A 16,743-nucleotide genomic window follows, 5' to 3' on the forward strand; every position below is an offset into this window, starting at 1 on the left:
TGGGCTAATACATGTGTACTTCAAAGGTATAAACCAGAAGAGAAGTCCCCTGTGTGGCAGTAGCTAAGATGGTTGAGCTAAACCCGTTATTCTGTGAGCCAAGGGAATGAACCTTGCTTCAGTTCAGCCAGAGCCTCTTGGGAGAAGTTGTCTGGCGCCACAAAACAAATTAGTGAGCAGAGACTGAAAACTATTAAGTTTATTTCAAGAATGTGTTGTCAAAGATCTAATAAATTTACTTGTTGCTGCAGGCCATGCATGTATGAAGCCTTAACTAATCCAGGTGGTGTTTTTTTCCCTCAGAGGGAGGTGCAGGGTGTGGATCTTTAGGGAAAAGGTATTGTGCTTTAGGTAATGTGGGCATTGTTTAATGATAGACATGACAGCTTGAGTAGTATGTTTGGGTTTTCTCTGTTAATACTCACAAGGCAATTTAAATTAATTTTCTCATGCAAAGTTAGTTAGTGACTACACAAAATGCTAATTAGTTTAATGACAGTATGGAAATAACTTTATAGTAGCAGAACAGTTTTTCTAAACAAAATCAATTTTTTTTGTTGCCATGTTTAAATGTTCCAAAGATTACTTCTAAAATGTTTAAATTTACAAATTTACCATATTACAGTTAGGACCAGTTGTGTCTTTGAGTTTTCTCAGGACCCTCCTTTGTCAAGGTGATTTAACTGGGTTTTAGTAAGCCATATAGACTGGTGGATTTAACTCACTCCCGTTACATTCAATGGAGTGGGTCAATCTTTCCAAAAGGTGATCCAGCTGTTCAAATAAGATGTGTCTGCAGTTCCTGAAGATGTATTGCTTTCCATTCCTTGTGCCTAGACAGCTATGTTTAATTAAACATACATCTTTTATAGGATGGCATTAGATGATATGAATACTGTGTCGAGGAAAGATCACTTGGCTTTACCTTTTGTGGAACAGGAGCCAGTTGATTATGTTCCTGTGCTCTGGAACCTGAGCAAAAACATACTGTGTTTTACCAGGAGTGGTTACTCACTGGAGATACTGAATTTATTCTCTCTGTGTTCTTTTCTGCTCAGAAGCAGTGGCCATCCTGCAGAGCAAGTCCCTTGCTTACAGCACAGAATCCAAAACCAACAAGCAAATCTTTTGGGTTCCCTAGAAATCAGTTACAAACTAAGTATTTAATAGGAATAAAGGCTTTCAAACACACACAGTGTTCCAGCATCTTTTTTGGTGATTCAGATTGGGTTGCTCTTTATCCACTTTGATCTTTCCTTTGAAACCTCATAGTTTCTTGGTGCAGCCAATAGAGTGACAGTATCCTGGCTCTCAGTGAATTTCTACAGAGCTGATTTATAATGAAATTTATTTAAAGCTATGGCACTAATTGGCTGAAGAGCCAGTAGATATTTGCTTGCACAGTTTTTTCAATGAAAGTCAAGTTAACCTCTTAATCAGAACCCAGTTGATCTCCTGCAGAAGAACAGGACATAGACTTGAATTTTGAATTCCTTGGATTAACCCAGCATGAATCTCCAGACTGCACTTGGAGACATCCTTAGTGATGCTTAGTTGAATTTTATGAGTATCCAAATTTAATATGCACTAGGTAACCTTGACATTCATGTCTTGTCTCTCATTTCCCCATTCCTCTTGTAACAAAGCAGCTATTTTTGGTATTTTTCATATATTTCTTCTGCTACGTGGCTTCAGGCATTTGCTTATTCTGAACCCTGGCAAATGTGGCCCTTCCAACCTGTTTCTTGGGGTAAGACATAAAACAGAAAAAAGAGTTACAGAAAGTACTGAAAGATGGAAACTGTCTGCAGTTCATTGGATACCAGCAATTATACTCCAGGCAAGCTAAGTCCATAATGCTGGGAAGCGTGTGTTTTCTCATGAGAAGTTCAGAGAAAGCATTGTTTTAGTCCCTAATCACTTGGGTCTGGTTTAGGGGGTTCATTTTGAAATGTTCTGCAAATATATTGAGTTACAGTGGCAGAGTGCAGGAGAGTGCAGAGTTCAGCAAGTAGTTTTAGTGATTGGGGTCTATTTCAGTATACTTAAAAGACACTTCTAAAGGTGAAGCATTTAAAAGCTTTTGTAATCAGGTAATATCATTAGGTTATCTTATGCATTGTTAAAGTCAATTCAAAACTTTTAGTGGCATGTGTTGTGTGCTGGGTTAACTTAGGCATTTCACTTCTGCAATTTCCACATGAAAGTAAGAGTTTTACAGGATATACCCTTTCTGATGGTCATAGCAGAGGGAATAGCATTTGATCATAGAATCAGATTTGTTAAAACTCTTTCTACTCCTTCCTGTTTTTGATATATGTTCTTTGTCCAGGAGGAATTTGAAAGTTGGGTTTTTCCCATTAAGCAACCTTAGCTAACAACTAAAGAGAGCAGACACATTGTACCTTGCAGCTCTGCAGGTCCCAGATAGCTGTGTTTGTACAGACTTTTCTTGTGCACACAATGAGTCTGTGTGGCTGTGGATATGCAGGGTAGGCACGCTTTTGCTGATTCATCTCTGATTTGTGTCACAGATACTCAGCAAGGAAGTCAATATCTGCATCAAGATGCATCAATTTCTGTTGTGTCAATAAGCGAATACTGAGGTGCAGTTATTTCCTTTTATTTATGAATTAGGGTCTGGAGTAGCTCCTAGGGACAGCAAAACTACAATCAGACTTTCCTTGCAGAATGGCCATTTTTTTTGGCCCCTCAGGTCAACAGTGCTCAAGGTACACAATTTAATGTTAGAATTATTTTTTATACTGTCTATGATCTATGGAGAAAACTAGAACTGACTCTTTTCTTCTCTAAGCTCTTTGCACCATGATAAAAAATTCTGACAATCTAATTTGTGTTTCTTCATGAAGGATTTATAACTTTAAGATATGTGAGCAACATGGCTGGAAAGATTAATGGGAGTATTAATTTAAATATCTTTCCCTTCAAGCAACTGACTGACCAAGTCCTCCTGCCCCTCCTCTTGTATTCATGTTGTGTAACTGGATCTGTTTTTCCCAGATGACTTGATCTTTTTAGGAATTTCTTGTTTGATGACCTGTGCAAAGATAATACATCACGGTTTTCTGACAGGCAAACAATTTGCTGACAGGATTTCTATGAAGACAAATTCCATGTTATATCTATCTTTGACTTGCCATATACAGGCAAACCTTCTGTCCTTAAAGCCTCTGTCATGAAGTCACTTTTTGACTCACCTTACTCTAGAGCCTTACTTTCAGCGCCTTGCAAAGTTTCTTAATGTGTCTTACAACTCTTGCCATCTCATTTCTCATTAATATCTCACTGCACCACCTCCCATCTAGCATCTTCTGATTTAGCACTGCTGCACTCTGATCGCTGGCAAAATTGAGGAAACAAGTTTTCCTGACTTGCTTTAGCAGCATCTTGCAAACCATGTCTCATTGATGCAATGTTCTTTTGGATTTACCACGTTCTAACACTGCCCTCCTTCCTTTTCTGTACTTTTAAAAGTAATGGCTTCCTTCTCTGGACTTCTGATGTATGGTACTGCCAGTTCTTGTCTGGAAGAGGAATAAAAGCAAAACTGGTATAGTAGCTTAATGATTTGCCCTGCAGGTAAATGTCTGACTGTGCCCACGGGCAGGGCTTGCGAGCAGTGCACAATCCATCTGCTCATAGAAATACTATTGTAGGGCTGGCACTTGTTTTAGTAGTGAACTAAATTAAAGTGGCATGTGCTGTTTTATTTCTGACATTTTATAAGTTCTAAAAGCTATACTCTTGATATTTGTCACAGGTGTTGTGTTTGTGTGGTGCTTGGCTCTACTATGTTGTAGCAGTTTCATCCAGATTAGGCAGGGGGGAATTCATCTTACCCAGCATTAAATGGCTGTAATAAAAGTGTCTACAATGTAAAGGGTCACAACAGGAGATTTTAAACTCTGCTGAGGAAAAATGCATGTATTGTTGCATATTTCAAGGCAAAGCTAATCTTATTCAAAAATAAATCCCTAAATTAAGTCATAGCTTTACAAAATGCCTCTTTCCTGGGTTTGACTATAAAGACAATTTAGGATTTCTATCCCCAAAATAAATACCTGAAATTAGGTAAGATGTATCATATGCTTCCTGCTGCTTTATGAGAGGTCTGTAGTAATAATAATAATAATAATAATAGCAGTAGTAGCAGCACTAGTAGCTAATAAGAAGAAGAACAGCGGTTTTATTCTATGGGACAGTGGACTGTGAAATGTCTTGTATAAATCAGAAAACATGTCTTCTGAACATGAAAAAAAGCACAAAGTGAAGACACAAAGGTTTAAAATACCTAGATTCTTTTCTTAAAATTTTTAAGCCAATGGGTTTGGAATTGCACATTCTAAAAGGTGAACATTACATATTTTAGCGACAGTAGTAGGTCTGTAAAAATGGAGGCTCAAGCCCCTTAAGAAATATACTTTTTTGTGTAGTTTTGGGGGATTTTTTATTCTATGAAAAAAAAAATAGACACAGTTGAAAGCAAGAAATAGGTGGAATGAAGACAGTACTAAATCTTTTTAATTGCCTGTCTTGTGCTTTTTTACTCCTAAATTTCATTTGTAAGAGGCCTCTATGTAAGATGTAGATTGTGTGCCTTTGTCCACAGCACATTTAACCTTGAGTTCTTTGGATAAGAGAACAATTTATGTCAGATTTTCTTTTTTTTTTCTATCCTCTGGTTAGAATATCTTTTGTTTAAAAGGATGCAAACTCAGCTAGAAAATTTTCCTTTACCTTGGCAGTTTCAAATATCTGACATTCTCATTTGTAGTAGGCTCATGCAGCAGTATTTCTTCTCACTAGTGGTACAAATAGGTTCTCTCTCCTCTAAAAGACAGTAAATTTCCATCCTTTTTATATGCCAGAAGCTTTTATCCTTCTGTTAAATTATGGTCAAATTGGGCATTGTGTTCATGGGTGGCACACAAATGGCTTTTCTCACTGGATTAGAGAACAAGAAGTGTTCTGTTACATTTGTCCCCACAAACCAATGGGAACAGCTAACCTAATGTAAGTGCTGTTGTAGTCACTGCTGTAACACCACAGCTGCTGGTTCTCTCCAGTGCTCATTAGTTTCTGATATGTGTGTTTGCAGCCTTCCCCTTTGTCAGTAACAATGGGAGATCAAAAGAGCAGAAAGGAGCAGGGTGAGGATTTCAGGGACATACTCCAGCAGCCATTTCCCTCCTTTCATTTACACAGTACCTTTGCCTCCATGTGACATTGCACAACTTCAGTTCCTGGTTTTTCTAGTAGGCAGGTCAATAAAGAAACATAGGGGCTTATCTTTGAAGCAGAGTGAAAGCATGTGGAGTGGCTACCTCGATTTTCAAGAATGGAAGAAACTGGAAGGGGTAAACCAACCTTCATTTGTCTCTTCCTCCAGAAATTAAGCCATGAATTAATTTAAATGCTTAGATACATCTCTCTGCTGTTCACTTTTTTTCACTGGCTTGGGTCCAGAAGTGTTAATTTCTAAAGGAAATTTCTTGCACATCTAAGACAGCTGTTACCTGAGCAAACCTTGTTCTGTAGCAGCACCTTGTGGGAAGGAAATCAGACTACAGTCTCCCACACAGCCCAGCATTCCCAGAAGACAGTGGCTGAGTGAGCATCTGCCATCAGTGAGCTGAGCAGCTCATTTTATTACTGCTATAGAACTTACAGGATTCTAGAGTAATAAAAAGCACATCTATGAGGATGATATACAGAAGGCACCCCAAATACATTTTAATTAATGCTTGGTGCTTATCTCTTGAGAAATAAGAAAATTAGTGTACTATGTTTGTATGCATCTAAGAAAAAATTTACTCCTATTTGTAGCAAATGTGTTCTGATTGAGTTTCTTACTTGTAATTTCTTCGTTTTAAATCTTTAAAACCTTTGGATGGTAATGTCCAGATAGATACATATCTTACCCAGGATACAAGGGTAATTTTGGGGTTTTATCTTACCTAGGATACAACGGTTTTGCATTAACCTCAAAAGACGAAGTAGTCTTTAACAAAAATGAAATGTTTTAATTATATCTTTTTAATGTTGTTTTGCAGGAGGCAATAAGCTGAAGAATCAACATTTTCGCCTGAACTGGGCATGGATCTCCTTAGAAAAGGAGTATTACTTAGTAAATGAAGACACCAAGTATCTTGATGTTGTTCTTAAACGAAGAGGTTACCTGGGAGAAACCTCTTTTATAAGTAAGTTCAATTCTAGCCTTATCAGTTGCTTTTATAAATTGCTGCGCAGTTAGTTGATATAATGTATCAATGCAACTGTATCCTGTTGCTGCTGTTTAATGACAAACAAACTAAATTCAAAGGAATATGTTTATTTATTAAAGAGTTTATCTTTTATATGCTCTTCATATGATTTTTATAGTTAAATAATGAAATTTCTTATTTTGTTTTTTTTTTTTGTCTTCTGCAATTAATTTCTGAATAAACAACCCAAGACATAGTCCTCCTTTCTTTGATTTTATTGATACCACTGTTTATTTGTTTCACAGAATACAGTTCCTGTCCAGATCTTTTTTCCCGTATAATGAAAAAATACAGTTGTAGCAATTGAAAAGACAACAATAAGCATGTATCATTTTCCAGGAAGGCTCTTGTGAGCTGGTCTGACCAGCAGCCACGAGCATTAGGCTCATTTTCTTTACTCAGTGTTGGCAGTCAACTGAGGCTGATACAGGAGGTGTTGAAAACTGTTTGCAGTGTCTGGGGAGTGGAAAGGTGAAAAAAAGGTTGTGTTATCGCATTCTGCAACCTCACACCTGTTTCTGGCTTCTGGATCTGTTTCCTCCTCTGACACATTCGCACCAGGGAACATTATCCTTGTACAGTTTCACACTGAAACCTATGGTGAGATTACACTGCTTAGAGAAAACACTCAATTTAAAGCTGTTTTTGCAGAGATGTAAGCATTTACCTGGCAAGTTTCTGTTTAGGGCTTTTACTGATTAAAAATCTGAGTTTCAGGTAGGGAGATGCAGTAGAGACACCTATTTTGGCGTGAGATTTAGGGGATATAGACCTTAACCAACAGACTCTGCTTTTAACAGTGAAACAATGTTTATAATATATTTCTTTTAAAGAAAGAAAAAGAATGGAAGAGATGAATACATAGTTAAGGATGTGTGGTTTCAATTAATTACTGGTACTGAATAACAGATACTGGTGTGACTTCTGATCCTTCAGGTAGAGTGTTTACAAAATTTTCTACCTATGGATTCAAGGTCAGTTTCAGTATTGAGCTGACACAAAAATCAAAAAACCCATTTGAGTAGCTTCCCCCAACTACCTTAGTCCAGAAAATGGAATTACAGAATTGGGAAGAGCATAAAACATTCTGGTCAAGATGCTTACTGGCCTTTCTGGTCCATATGCAGTGCCAAAGTGGCTGAAGGTTTATAAGCTATATAAAATTGGCTATGACTTAGGACAAGGCACAAGCCTGAAGAAAGAAAGGCAAGGTTTGCAGGGAAAGGTCATGTGTTTCAATGCATTAAATAATGCAGCTGAAGAAACAGTCACAGAAAGGAGAAATGTTAAGGGTTTTTTTTCTGAAAACCTAGAACTGCCTTTAAGATTTCAGCTTTACTGTGGGATTTAAACAAGGCCAAACACATAAGTTGGAGACAGTTCTGAAATACTGTCTAATTTCCATGAGGGTCTTTCAGACAGTCTTAAAGTTAGAGTGAGATGCCTGTGAAAACCTGTTTCAGAGCAGTCTGAATCTGAGGCTGTGCCATCTCTTTGGATTGAGTTATATGATTTTTTTCCCATGGAGTTGCAGCTTCAACTTCACTTTAACCTAATGGTTGTCATTATGCAAACACAGAAATAAGAGGACCATAATTTTAAAACATTCTAATTGCAATGACAATGAGGGCAATGGTTCAGGTTTTTCATCTTCTTTCATTTTTATCCAGTATATTTTCCTGTTTGTCTTTGTATTTCCTTAACTTTCCCTTTAAAGTCTGAATCCAGGGTGTTTTTTTTTCCTAAGAAATATAAATATTTTCTAGGGTTTCAGGCAGGATGCTGTTTAGATGTTCTGGAAAAGAAGAGAATCCAGAGGGCTCAAAGGAGAGAGAAAATTTTTTGTCCTTTTTGGACATCCATAATTGAATTATAGGGAAATGGAAACTTGATATAACTTCAAAGAATGTAGAGTTTTTCCACCTCTATATGTAACACCCAATATAAAATTGATCAAGAGAAATGTATTTAGTTTGAACATTCTCAGGTTGTGGAAAGTATATTTTTCTGCATGTCTTTTAAATGTGACACAATGGGAGAAAAATTACCAATGATGTGTATAATAACCTGAATTTCTGATTTTAACAGGTATTAGCACCAAAGACGGTACTGCCAAGAAAGATAAAGATTTCAGAGGAAAAGCCCAGAAGCAAGTGCAGTTTAATCCTGGTCAAACCTTAGCCACATGGCGAGTACGGATTTTGAGTGATGGTGAACATGAGCATTCTGAGTCCTTTCAAATTGTTCTTTCTGAGCCTGTCATGGCAATTCTGGAATTTCCTGCTGCATCCACAGTGGAAATTATTGACCCAGGAGATGGTGAGAACCTTTCCAGAACCGTACTTCTAATGTGTGCATATACCAAAAGATAAACTGGAGGGCAGATACTGTGTAACATTGGATACTAAAGGTTTACTGTCCTCAAAATATTTCTGAAGACAGACTTGGGCAACAGGTAGCCATTTGTCCTCCATCACTTGAGGTGCTTGATGAAGGTACTCAGGCAGCATGTTTTTATGAAATACCTGCATTTTTTAATGATATGTTATTTCTAGACTGAATATGTCTGAATGACTGAAGAGTTGGCTCAAAGCTGACGTGATTTACTCTGCCATGGTAATTCATGTGGGAGAAGAGGGTACAGGAAAGCCTAGGCTGGTTGATCACAAGAAGTTTGGTCTTGGAGTGAACTATTTGCTAAGTTAGAGAAAGCTCAGTAATTGTAAAGTTCATATGACCAAGTGTAGCACACACTGTGTCAAGAACAAATAAAATTATGGTTAAATATAAATCAAGCAATAAGCTGATTTTAAAAAATTCTAAAAGAGAAGCAGAGCATGCTCTGGTTGGTTTGTATCTTTTCAGTTGAACCTGTGGGCTGTACTCACACAGAACTGTCTTAAGAAATCTTTTAAATACTGGATGACCCTAACAACTTGAATTACATGGTCTTCCCTAATTAGCATTTGAAGAGTGTTGGGCAAGGAAATGATCAGAAGTGTCTTAGTTCCTAGTTACAAATGCAAGTTAAACCAGAGTTTATCTCACATCCATTTTTAATCTCTGAGAAAAATAGTGCTTATCTTGAAAAGCAGCATGTATAAGACACAGAAATAACTTGAAAATGTGTTAAATCTCTTTATCTTTTCTATGATCAATAAGATCAGAGAAAAGATAAAGTTAAGGGTAATTGGTTGAGTCTTCTTTATGCCACCAACAGTATTTTATATTTCTTACATTAAGATAAAATTTTTAATTTTTTAAATTTTTACAGTTCCAGAGAATTTGTATTAATTATATGTAAAGAGAAGTTGCAGAGGTCAAAATCAAATGCACAGCTGCAAATCAAGGAACATCTAGAAGAAAACTAGAGAGAGAACTTTGAGGGAAGGACTGTGTTTCCTAACAGCATTTTGAAGCTCAGGGTTTTCCAAGCTCACTGAATCAGGACCATCAAAAGTTTTATTCTCCTTCCAGTGAAAAAATCATTGATTTAAATTGTGTAGCTTTAGGATCATGACTGTGAGTTTGTTCAGAAAGTTGTACCAGCCTCTTTGGGTATGGGACATTAGTTAATGTTTCATTGGAAATATAGATTGCATAGGGATATGGGATTTTATACTAGCTGTGATGGTGTAGCTCATTCTCCTCCAAGCTTTTATGTTGTTCATGTTCATAAGGTCTGTTAAACTTTTATGGTGCCATTTTACTCCTAGTTGAATAATTATGAGAGAGAGAAAGAGAGAAGAAACCAAATAAATCAGATTCCTGCATGTTTTGGAAGGTTAGGTTTTTTTATTTTGTCAACTAAATTCTAAAAGGAGAAATAGAAGGAATTAAATGTGTTGGTTTTTTTCAGTCCTGCCTTTTGTTTTACTTTAAAACAAAAAAGTCAGGATTTGATATTTTTCATGTTGAATTTTTGTCTTGCCAGAATAGTGAGTAGTCATGGTCTTACCAAACCTGAATTGCAGCATTTTTAAGGCAGGCTTTTGACCTCAAGTCATGCTAGTAGTAGTTGGAGAAATAAAAACTGGAATGTGTTTTCAAAGGAGTCACCTGACAATTTTCAAAACACTGTTTGCCAAAGTACTCTGAAATGATGAAAAATTCGCTTTGTGAGTCAGCTGATATCACTTAATTTGATGCTGTACCGAATTAAATTCTTTTTGGGTTGTAGTCACACTAATGAAACTGTAAAGGTGCTTTGTAATTATGTGCATGGCCACCTTTTGTTCTTGAGGTTTTGAGAGAACAAGAACAAAATTGATCCTGAATCCCAGCAATAAAACCCAGCAATCTAATTATATGAGCATAAAATAGTGAAGAAGTTCAGGATGCATCTTAGTGGGTTTTTCCCCTGAAAAAAAGATCTGATATCCTTTTTTATGACACTGGCTGTATTGGCTGGGTCTCGTAGTAAAAAAGTAGTGTAGACATATACCCAGCTAAAATCAAACGTCCAAGTCAGCGTAAGATGTCAGGAGTTTAACCTTGCTCCTCAATGCCAAATGATTTTCCTGGTTATCTTGGTGCAGGAAATTAAAGAATGGCCTTGATGAACCACACACTGTGGGAGCTATGCAGTTAATACTTCAGTTAACAGTTGATATTGATACTGCAGTTAACAGTTAATAATTAAATACCATGGAAATAATAAAAAGACACACTTTGAGGACAAATTCTCCAAACACTGTCTTGCACCATTAACCCTAGATAAACAAGTTCAGTCACATTAGAGACCACTTAATAAGGACTTGTGAATTCAGACCTAATGATCTGATTTTCTTTTCCACCTCTGAAACACTAAGGAACTCCTCTCACCCTCCAAGTTTTACTACAATTTAGTGGCATTGCCAATAAATGCAAGTTATTTGTTGCACTTCAGAATATTCAAAAATACTCTTAGCTAATGTACAGGTGACTTTATGAAGTTCTTTTCTTTGCAGAATCAACAGTCTTTATTCCTCAGTCCACCTATACTATTGAAGAAGATGTTGGTGAGTTATTTATTCCAGTCAGAAGAAGTGGAGATGTGAGTCAGGAACTGATGGTCATCTGCTACACACAACAAGGTAGTAGAATCTACTGTAGAATAAAAAAAATGGCAAGAGTGGAAAAGAGACAGAAATTTAAAAATATTTTTCCATCTACTTTATAACACAATTATTTATAACTCTGTTAATTACTCTTTCATCTAAATATCTTCAGTCTCAACTGGAAATGCATTCATCTATGCAATCTGTCTAAGAGTATTACCGAACACAGTTTTAAAAGCATCATGGAGAGGTGAAGATGATCTGTGTTCTTTATATTTCTGCAAGATTTTTATAGGCAGCCCCTTATATCTGAAATTGATGAGAACTGAAAGCACTGCAGTGATTGCCCTGGCTATCCTTCACTTGTTTGTATCTTGAAAAAAATGATACAAAATAATATTGCTTAATTGTCATACTCATCCTTCCTCTGACTTTCTGTCTCTTACTAATAATGCATGTGCAGGGCATGAGGTTTCTACACCTGTGGTTTTAATATTATTTTTTTATCTGGAGACCTGAAGCAATATTTTGTGTAAAGTGATCTGGAATCCAGATAAATTGTTTTCACGACATTCTGTCTGTTCGAGTCCACTGATAGCTTCAATATGGGTAAAATATACTCGGGGAGTTAGCTGGTAATCCTCGCAGGGGCTATTTTGTCAGTCTGTCTCTTGTGGTAGGCAATATTCCTTCTGACTGGAAAAGTGCAAATGATATCAAGAACCACACTCTTCCATTGTATCATATACAGGAGTAGTAGAGACCTCAGAAGTGGGTCCGTGGGCCTCTGACCTTGTCCACAGCCCTGTAAACAGAAATTCAAAGATAATGAAAATAAAATTCTACCTCTGTGAGGAGATCATTGTAACCATGATGTGTATAGTGACTGTTTTCCTTTTATGCCACAGGAACAGCCTCTGGCACTGCCCCAACCTCTGTCCTTTCCTACTCTGACTACATATCCAGGCCAGAGGATCACAACAGCGTTCTACGCTTTGACAAGGACGAACGAGAGAAAACGTGTCGGATTGTCATCATAGATGATTCCTTGTATGAAGAGGCTGAGACCTTTGATGTTTTGCTGAGCATGCCCATGGGTGGAAGGATTGGTGCAGAATTCCCAAGCACTCGCATTACCATTGTACCTGACAAGGGTGATGGTAAGATATCATATAATTGCAGTGATACCCTCAATGCAGGGACAGAAACTACAAAGAATATCACATTCAAATCAGTGTGTGGGTTTTTTTTTTCTTCCTACTGGTTAAAACACATGCTGCTTCCATCTTGAGATTAGAAAATATTATTGGAAAGCTATGCAGGTTTTTGACAGTATTTAGTATTGCTATTTTATTGTTTGACGGAATCACATGAGCAGTGATTCAGAGCAAGGAGCTGCACCTTTCTGTTCTGTCACATTAAGAGACATAATCCAAGATGTCACCTTGCTTGGGCAGCCTTGTTTCTGTGATTCTGAGGCTGTGTCTGCAAAGCCTTTGGGCCCATTCAATCATGCTGCAAGGGCCCTCTTGGAGGCCCTGATGGGGCAGAAGCCATCAAGCAGCTCCCAAAAGGGAAGATATATTTCTTCTGACTTGATGCTGCATTTGAATTTCTGCATAAAAGTGTCCATTTGTGTTCTCTTTGTCTTTTTAATAAAGCAGATATTCAGATAAGGGTAATGTTGCTTTAGAAATTGCCCCAGTAAGGAAACCCTACAGAATTATGTCAACTGGTTAATAGCTTTAAGATATTACTTTGAATGGGACACTTCTGGTGGTGATCAGAAAAATGGATGTGACTAAGACAGAGTAGAATCAGCACACTGTATCACCAACTGCTTTCAAAAATACATGTATTATTGCTGCCTCAGCCTCTCCTTTAATGCTTCAGCATTGGTGTGACAGCTCTTTTTCTAGGAGTAATAGCATGAAAGCTTCCTGGTACAATTGCCCCATTTATGTGTGGAGTTTGGAGACTGACATCTCAGCTGTAAATTCTGAGATAAGTCTACTGATAAGCTGTTTGAGTCCTCTCTGTGAGGCCATAAACCATCTATTGTGACACCATCATATTTCCTAAAGACTAAAGGGAGCAATTACATAGTACAGTACTCTTTGAAAGTCTGATGCCAAAGCAGACCATTATTATCAGCACAGTGATTTCTCTCTAGGTAAGGATACAAAAGGCAGCTCTTCGAGGCAGGAAGTCTGCACCCGTCTAATTGCCTCATAAATACTCAGCCTGCCTGAAATTTCTCACCTGTAATCCTGTGACAGAGGTGACTTTGTTTGCTCTGTGGAGCATTTGGGGAATCATATAGCATTAATGACTACAACAGGTTGAAAAAACAGGTCTTGTAAAGTAGGAGATCATATAGCAAATGCAAGCCAAAATAGAAATCTTTGTAGAACAGAAATGACTCTGTTATTATAGCATTTGTTCCTTTAGGAGCTTCTACAACAGTTTGATTTGTATGAATAATTTTGATGAATTAATGAACTTTAAAATTTTTACCTAGAAAAGTATGGATTATTTAGAAAATAGCTATTAAAAACATGTATTCATCAAGAAGCTGATTACACAAAAATTGAAGGTATTCTGACTGCTTAAGTATATGTATGGAGAGTTTGGGATGGAGAGAATGATTCTCCAAGACATTAGGTAATATCAGAGATGAGCTGAAATTAAACCATCTAACTTCAGTGGGAATCTCAGTGAATCCAAGTAACAACAGAGTATAAAACTTAATATTTCATGAAACTCACACAAAATATTAGGGAAGTCAATGAGAAATCTCCTTTAACACTGCCATTAGAAAGCAAGAGAAGTAATTTAGTTTGTGTACCACTGTTTAGTTTTAAGTTTCTGCATTTATGAGCACAAGCTGCCTCAGATCTTTTCTACACAAAACTTTTCTGCACAAAATAATTTAGCAAAGAGTAACCTTATGGGATTTATTCAAAAAAGCTGGGGAAATGTTTGGGAAGTTAGAACAGAATATTTTCATTATGTAGCAACTGAAATATCTATGTTAGTTGGTAGGAATAAAGAATATTTGGGATATTGAAAGATAAGGGGTCTTTGAAGGATAGGTTTGGAATACTTTTTTACAAGCATTCACTTTTCTTTTTACACCCAAAATGTTGCATATGTGGTATTTGAAATTATGTGGCAGAACTCCTTTTTTACAGTGAAAGAACTCCCACAAAGAATTTCAGCACATGCAAAAACAATTCATTTAGCAGTAAAACTTCCTACCACATTCTTTTTAGTTTGCATAAAAATACAAAGCATGAAAAGTCTTTATGTGTTTCACCTGACATCTGTTGCACTGCCTTATCTATAAAAAGCAGAGAGCAGACTACAGGGTAGATAAATTAAAGATTACACCTGGAATGTTTTTTTTATGTATTCACACATACATACAAATATATGTTTACAAACATATTTTTGTAAGGTTTTAGCACCCTGGCAGTCGTGATTGAAATTCTGCATAAATAAGCAGAAGATTTTAAGCAGCACTGGCTATAATTGTTTGCAGTGCACAAAATTAATTTTACTAAGTTAAACCAGCATGGAATGTGAAAAAAAAATCTTTAGCTTTTAACAGAAAGGTCTAATTCAGAAGATGTGTAAGACAGAAGTTGGTAGAAGCTTTAGCACATTTGTAATAGCCTATCAACTGTAGTAATGCTGTAATGCTAAATTCTGGGGTCCACTTTAATCTCAACTTCACATCTACTGATACATATTTCTCATTGTTTGTTTAAATTCATCTTCTACTTAACAGAGTTTCTTTGGACAAGTGTCACTGTGTGTCATTAAGTGATGTCTCCAAGAGCTATGACTGAATTCACATTATGCATTGACTTCTTCGGGCCAAACAACAAAAAATAGCAAAGGTGAAAGTTTAATTATGCTACAGGAGATCTTTCCTATGGAGCTCAAGTCAGCACTAGCAACATTGCCTTATGTCCTCTGGCATTCAGTGTGAGTTAATTAGGAAACTCTCACCTTCAGCACCTACCATCCAAGTCTTCTATTTTTAGAAGATGCCCTTAGGGTCTAACTAAAATGCCATAGTTGCTATATAATCCTGACAATAATAAAAGTAAGAGGCATGCTGTAGTGAACTACAGTGTATTCACTAAATTCTGGGCAACTGAAAAGTTTAATTGGGGATTATACAGTTGTGCTGTGCTGCCAAAGCAAAATCTAGGGAAAAAAAAATTGTAGTATGTAGAACATGCACTGGTATATTTGTATATTGTGAATGGTGATTTTCAGATTGGTGCTGCTATTGGGACAACTCCTAATTTGGAAGGGACTTTTCCTGATAGGTACTAAAGTTAGATGGAAAAAAAGAAAAGAATTAAGTTAATGAAGTAAGTAGCAGAAAAAACTTCCTATTGAAACCTTGGATTCAAAGTTATGCATGCCACTACAGTTAAGGCACTAAAAAGCAAAAACATGGTTAGTTGGAGTCAGATGTGATAGCTATTAACTGTGAACCATGAAAGAAAAACATGCATAGGGAAAAGACCTATGTAAATCATCCTCTTCTGGGGTGCTACTAATCTCACTTGGTATTAGCCTCTATAATTCTAGACATCTGATTCAAATAGGCTATTACAGGATTCTTCTACAGTTATTGAAAAGAGAGATGTACTCCCAGGAAACATCTCATCCTAGGACAAGTATCTAAATTATTGAGCCCAGTCATCAGGGATACGTGGTGCATCTGAATACATTGATTTATGGCAGTAGATATAAAGCCTACCTTAGAAATTTAATTTGCAAATACAAAGTTGTAAGCGCTACTGGGCATGAAGTACATACCTGTACTGCATGGAGAGCACAGAGTTCAGCATAAAGCTCATTTGAAGGAGGCACTTTACAGAATAGATAAATATTATGCATCTAGGAAAAGGAGGATGAGGTTAATGTGCCCTTTTCATTCTCCTTGGACAGAGGAATCCTGGAATTCAGTCTAAGACTCATGAAAGCACTCAGACCCTTCTGTTCCATGGAAGTGCCTTGATCCTCAGGCACTTAGCAACTAAGCTAGATCAGCCTGGAAGTGCTCTCTGTTTTTCCAGCTGAAGCGGTGACTCTGAAATAATTTCATAGAGAGAGAGAAAAAATGAGATCTAGGTCTTTTGTTAGTATTCATATGGAAATGAAGAGCCAGTAATTTAGTTCCAGCACTAAAAATGTTACTGTGTTGTATGCCACAAATCTGATACAAAATGCTTTAACAAGATTTGAGTCAAAGCTCTGCTTTTTCATTGTCCTGGTATTTTGACTGCTGTGCTAATTTAGACTCTCTTTTACTTGTTTTTTTTATTGTTTTATTGTTTTACTGAGTTTTTAAAACACAGTTTGTAATCACATTTGGAAACCTGAAGAGAGTGGTG

The 16,743-nt window shown here is 36.8% G+C and overlaps 1 protein-coding gene across 1 annotated transcript in view; it reads left to right on the forward strand.

The window, feature by feature from the left end:
* Positions 1 to 16,743, forward strand: part of FREM2 (FRAS1 related extracellular matrix 2) — a 117,561-nt gene that overhangs the window by 56,625 nt on the left and 44,193 nt on the right. Inside the window, exons 3-6 of the mRNA XM_058800068.1 lie at positions 6,075 to 6,221; positions 8,373 to 8,603; positions 11,234 to 11,359; positions 12,232 to 12,483. Coding sequence (XP_058656051.1) covers positions 6,075 to 6,221; positions 8,373 to 8,603; positions 11,234 to 11,359; positions 12,232 to 12,483 — 756 coding nt within the window. The remainder of the gene's footprint in view (positions 1 to 6,074; positions 6,222 to 8,372; positions 8,604 to 11,233; positions 11,360 to 12,231; positions 12,484 to 16,743) is intronic.

Source organism: Ammospiza caudacuta, chromosome 2, assembly GCF_027887145.1.
Source record: "Ammospiza caudacuta isolate bAmmCau1 chromosome 2, bAmmCau1.pri, whole genome shotgun sequence".
Taxonomy (NCBI): domain Eukaryota; kingdom Metazoa; phylum Chordata; class Aves; order Passeriformes; family Passerellidae; genus Ammospiza; species Ammospiza caudacuta.